The 5,741-nt window shown below is 53.9% G+C and overlaps 1 protein-coding gene across 1 annotated transcript; it reads left to right on the plus strand.

Moving 5' to 3' along the window:
- Window positions 1-3,955: 3,955 nt before the first annotated feature.
- On the plus strand, window positions 3,956-5,382 carry LOC119308631 (receptor-like protein 44). Its single transcript, XM_037584760.1, has one exon. It carries the CDS (start codon window positions 4,032-4,034, stop codon window positions 4,884-4,886), a length of 855 nt encoding a protein of 284 aa, XP_037440657.1. The 5' UTR covers window positions 3,956-4,031; the 3' UTR covers window positions 4,887-5,382.
- The last annotated feature ends 359 nt before the right edge of the window (window positions 5,383-5,741 follow it).

Here is a 5,741-nt window from a genome sequence, read left to right on the forward strand (position 1 = left end):
ACCCTGCTCCAAGGTCTCGCTTTTCTTCACGGCCTCCTGGAGCTCTCATTCAGCTTCAATGACCCTGGCCTCGTGCTTCTCGCGAAGAGCCTGCTCCGCGGCGGCCTTCTTGTCGGCTTCGGCCACAACCTTCTTCAGTGCCTCAATTTCGGCATTTGCTCCTAGAGCACACAATACAAATATTCTCACCAGGCACAACTACTCATTTGTGCTTAACTTATCAAAAGGTTTCGACATACCTTGCTTGTCCTCCAACTGCTTCTTCACTCGGCCAAGTTCTTCTTCAGCCCATTCCAGACTCTGCTTTAGTCCAGACACCTCTGCAGTATGAGAGGCGATCGTCGCTACAGACGCCTATTTTCAAAAAAAGAGATATATGTCATCAACCGAGTCTCCTGCGAAGCGGAAATTTGATCCCCTGACATGTTCTCTCTCTTTCACCGGACAGTGCATCAGGGGCTACCGTTCATACTATGACAATCTTCAAAGGTTTCTAAAAACATACCTCAAAGCCTTTTATAAGGCTAAGGCAGGATTCATTCAGTCCGCTCTCAGCGGACTGAATCTTTTCAATCACCGCACCCATGAGGGCGCGATGTTCATCGATGATGGACGCATTCTTTAGTGCTATCGATAGGCCGCCCTGCAGCTCTGCTTGGACAGAGGTTGCTGGCGGAGCGGGCTCGCTTCCCTCTGTTAAGGGGGGGCTGCCCGCCGGATCCTGGAGCTTCAAAGGTCTCCAGGACCGTGTCCGGCTGTGGGCTGAATCTAAAATCGCCCCCGCCGTCGACATTCATGGGAACCGTTGCCCCCGTGTATTCGGCCCCAGAGGTGTGCCCTCCCTGGTCTAGGTCCTGTTGAGACGACACCTTGGTGTCACGCCCAGGCTTTGGGGAAGGGGCATTCGGAGGCGTCTCGCTCTCTAGGGCATTTGAGCTCAGTGAATCCTCCGAGGAGGACTGTTCGGCGCGAGACCTCGCCGGGCTGCACAAAGTAGGGCGCAAGTTAAAATATTACACCTTAGTAATCCTGGGTGCTTAGGCGTATTCGGATTTTGTGTACTCACGATTTTAACAGGGGCTGGGCCCTGGGATCCCACTCCGGGATACTATTAGTAGCCGTGGTGGACGCCTCTGGAAGGGGATTCTTTCCCCTCTTCGGTGATTCGGCCTCCAAGGATGAGGAGGCCGTCCTTTTCTTCCCTCCCCCATGGAGGACTCGTCTTCTTCCTCCTCCTCTTTGTCTTCGGAGGAAGGATGGGCGCTGGAGTCTTCGGATTTTGTGTCCGAAGCACCACGGCGACGGAGGCCGCTCCGGGTCTCCTTGGCCTTCTTGGAGGCCTCTTTCTTTGGCGCCTTGTAAGACGCCGGGACCAGCATCTTCGTCAGAAGAGGTCCTGCCGGTTCCTCCGGCATCGGGGCCGGACAATGTATCCGCCCCACCTTCTTCGTCCATTCCTGGGATAATTGCGGAAAGCATGATAAAGCGTCTCCCTCGGGATATGCCAGCTAAACATGGATAGACAAAACATAGCGATAACTTACCGGGCTTGCGGGGTGGGACAGTTGATACCCGCGGTCCTCGGCGGAGCCCGGCCATGGTTTGCCGGACTTGAAGAGCACCTTCCAGATGTCCTTGTGTGAGGAGCTGTAGAGCTCCCGTAGGGTCTGGTGCTCGGCCGGGTCGTATTCCCACAAATTACAGGCTCGGTGCTGGCAAGGGAGAACCAGGCGAACTAACATCACCTGGACTACATTGACGAGTTTGACATCCTTGTCTACCACGCCCTTGACGCGTGTTTGGAGCACCGACAACTCATTGGATGAGGACCAGTTCAGGCCCTTCTTGGGCCAGGACGTGAGCCGCAGGGGGCTCCGGATGTGAATTCCGGAGCAGTGGCCCACTTTTTACTGCGCGGCTCGGTGATATAGAACCACTACTGCTGCCACTCCTTGACGAAATCATTGAAGGTGCCTGTCGGCCATGTGACCTTGGGCATCTTGCTCACCATGGCGCTGCCGCACTCAGCGTGCTCGCCGTTCACCACCTTGGGCTTCACATTGAAGATCTTCAGCCATAAGCCGAAGTGGGGCGAAATACGGAGAAAGTCCTGACACACGACGATAAACGTTGAGATGTTAAGGAAAGAATTAGGGGACAGATCATGAAAATCAATCCCGTAATAATACATGATGCCGCAAACAAATGAGTGAATGGGAAACCCGAGCCCACGGACAAAATGAAGAAGAAACATGACCCACTTGTGGGGCTCCGGATTGGGGACGATCTGTCCCGCCATCGGAAGACGGTGGCCGATTTTCTTGGCCAGGTACCCGGCCTCTCGCTCTTTGATATCCTTCTCCTGGACGGTAGAGGCCATCCATTTGCATCCTGCTCCGGATCCAGACATCTTCGGAGAACCTCTTTTCGGTGGAGGAGATGAGTGCTTGGGCGCTAGGGCTCGAGCGAAGGTGAATGGACGAGCGGAAGGGAGAGGCGTGGGTAAAGACAAAGAGGCCTTATCTCTTTATAGAGGCAATAAAAACTTTTGCGGCTCCCTACTTGCCTGGCGGAACCTGCTCGTTCCTCACTCGCCGCGATTGGCGGTACGATTGGGCTACCCGTGCCCATACTGATGAAAGCCCCGTAATAAGGGGAACACGATCTCTGCTTCGACAAGATGTGCCCGGGAAACCGCCTCGCAATATGTGCGGTGGCTGGCTGTGAGAGGACGGTTCGATGATGACTTGACCATGGTGTGATGTCACGTTATTTAAAGATGTCAGCAGATTGTATTCGTGGAATGTCGTTCTCTCTACGACGGCATGTGAAAATCGTCTTGCAGAGCCGGACACGATTTAAGTGTTCGAGACTTACTTTGGAGTATTCGGAGATGGAATCCGCCTTGCAATGCCGAAGACAATCTACGCGCCGGACTCATCGTCATTGATGCCTGGTTCAGGGGCTACTGAGGGAGTCCTGGATTAGGGGGTGTTCGGACAACCGGACTATGTACTTTGGCCGGACTGTTGGATCGTGAAGATACAAGACTCAAGACTTCGTTCCGTGTCCGGATGTGACTCTCCTTTGTGTGGAAGACAAACTTGGCGATTCGGATGTTAGATCTCCTTCTTTGTAACTGACTCTGTGTAACTCTAGCCTCCTCCGGTGTCTATATAAACCGGAGGGTTTAGTCCGTAGGACAGGAACAATCATAATCATCATAGGCTAGCTTCTAGGGTTTAGCCTCTACGATCTCGTGGTAGATCAACTCTTGTAATACTCATATCATCAAGATCAATCAAGCAGGAAGTAGGGTTTTACCTCCATCGAGAGGGCCCGAACCTGGGTAAAACATCGTGTCCCCTGCCTCCTGTTACCATTAGCCTTAGACGCACAGATCGGGACCCCCTACCCGAGATCCGCCGGTTTTGACACCGACACCGACCTCTGTCCCCCTCTGAGCGAATCATTGTGGGGTAGCCGAATGAGCTTAGTGCAGCCTAGTGGATGGGTGGTGTCCGAGTGGAGGGAACCTTGGCTGATGTCCAAATGGATTTGAGACCCAGGGGCTGGCGTTGTGGGCCCCATGTATGATCTAGAATGTACCTCTCTTGACACTACCCGTAATGGGTAACCCCAACCGTCCGTTTGTATTTTGTGACAAATTTTGACCATAGATTTAACTAAGAAAATGTTAATACGTGTCACCAAAAATTATAACGTTGGATTTGTATTTGAATATAGTTTTTTATAATACTATCATTTTTGCTATGTATAACCCTTACTTTATTGGTTTAAAATCATGATCAAAATATGACCCTAAATATAAGAGGGAGTAATAAACCAGGGCGGATATACCATGTTAAACGTAGAAAAAAGCAAATGAGATCAGCCTAAAGCCACGGGTCCTGTTGCAAAACCCGCTAAACGGACAGCCGCCTTATAACATTTTTATTGCTAGGGTGACACGCTCCCCCAAATCCCCACTACCGCCGAAGTTCCCCTTTCACCACCCCCATCGTCCCCAAATGTCCCAACACCACCACTTCCCGCCGTTTGCCGTCGCCGTCGCCGTCGCGGCCGTGCTTGTCCTGCTCTCACCGCCGTCTGCCGCCGACCCGAACGACGAGCTGTGCCTGTCGAGCCTCCAGCAGTCCCTCTCCCTCCGCAACTGGACCAAGTCCTTCTTCACCGACCCCTGTGACGGCTTCATCTCCAAGCTCCAGGGCGTCACCTGCAACAACGGCCGCGTCTACAAGCTCTCCCTCCCCGGGCTCTCCCTCTCCGGTTCCATCCCGCCGGAGCTCTCCAACTGCACCAACCTCCAGTCGCTGGACCTGTCCTCCAACGCGCTGTCCGGCGCCATCCCGACGGAGCTATCCAAGTTGCTCAACCTGGCCGTGCTCAACCTCTCCGCCAACGCCCTCTCCGGTGCCATCCCGCGGGAGCTCGCGAGCTGCGCCTACCTCAACGTCATAGATCTCCACGGCAACCAGCTCTCCGGGCCCATTCCCGACGAGCTGGGCCTACTCGTCCGTCTCTCCACCTTCGACGTCTCGTACAACCGGCTGTCCGGCCCCATCCCCGTGCTCCTCGCGAACCGCAGCATCGCCGCCGGCGGCGGGGCGGTGGCTGCGGGGACGACGGCGAGGTTCAATGCCAGCTCGTTCGCCGGGAACAAGGACCTGTACGGGTACCCTCTGCCGCCAATGCGAGGGCACGGGCTGTCCGTGCTCGCCATCGTCGGCATCGGCCTCGGCAGCGGGCTGCTCAGCCTCGTGCTCAGCTTCTCCGCCGTCTGCATCTGGCTCCGCTCCACCGACCGCACGGCCGCCACGCCCGGCGAGGAGGGCAAGATCTCACACCTCATGCCGGCCTACTGAACCCAACTCAACTGCAACTAGGCAACATGCTGATGCCGGTGGTACTCTCACAGATGCAACCAGCTCCTTGCATCGAGTTGGAGTACGGATTTGATTTAATTTAACTCCAGACGATAGATTCGGGCCTGGTAATCCGGGCGTGGTTGGATTCTCTGAGCCAAGATTGGACCCTGGGGCTGGCTGGAAAAGGCTGGATCGATCAGAGCATGGCTAGCTAGCAGAGCAGCCGTCATCAGAGTGTCAGAAGCTAATCCAATTGGAGTTAATTGGTGCATTGTTTTCTCTTCTCTTTCAGCTTGGGGTATTAATAACTTGTTTTTGCCTTTTTTTTAGTACGACCCTCTGGAGTTAGTGAGTGAGGGAGAGGGACAGAGTTAGGCTTTGGTGACATCCACCTGTGCTTGTATATTGGTACAGTAGAGAATTTATTCCACTTCACTGGTGTGAGTGCTGACTGCTGCCGATCTTTCCGCCAGCTTAAGCCATTTGTTTTCTCCGGGATTTGTTTACGATAATGCTATCTAATCATCAGACGGTGTGCTCCCAGTTTTGCTGTGCTCATGACTCGTGAGCTGTTCTCCATCCCTTTTGATAAGTTGAAATAGAAAACACGGCGTCCTTTGTGGACAAAATTACTGTTCTGACCCTTAAGGCGAACTAAATCGCGATCTGACCTCGTTCCAAATTTTTTTTCGTTTCTGACCTTTTTTGGTGACGCCAGGGACTCGTTCCAAATTTTTTTTCGTTTCTGACCTTTTTTGGTGACGCCAAGGTCCCTGGCGTCTGGGTTACGAAGCAGACGCCACGGTCCCTGGCGTCTGGCCCCTGGCCCGCACTGCCCGCCTGCCCGTTGAC

This window comes from Triticum dicoccoides, chromosome 5B (assembly GCF_002162155.2).
Source record: "Triticum dicoccoides isolate Atlit2015 ecotype Zavitan chromosome 5B, WEW_v2.0, whole genome shotgun sequence".
Lineage (NCBI taxonomy): Eukaryota > Viridiplantae > Streptophyta > Magnoliopsida > Poales > Poaceae > Triticum > Triticum dicoccoides.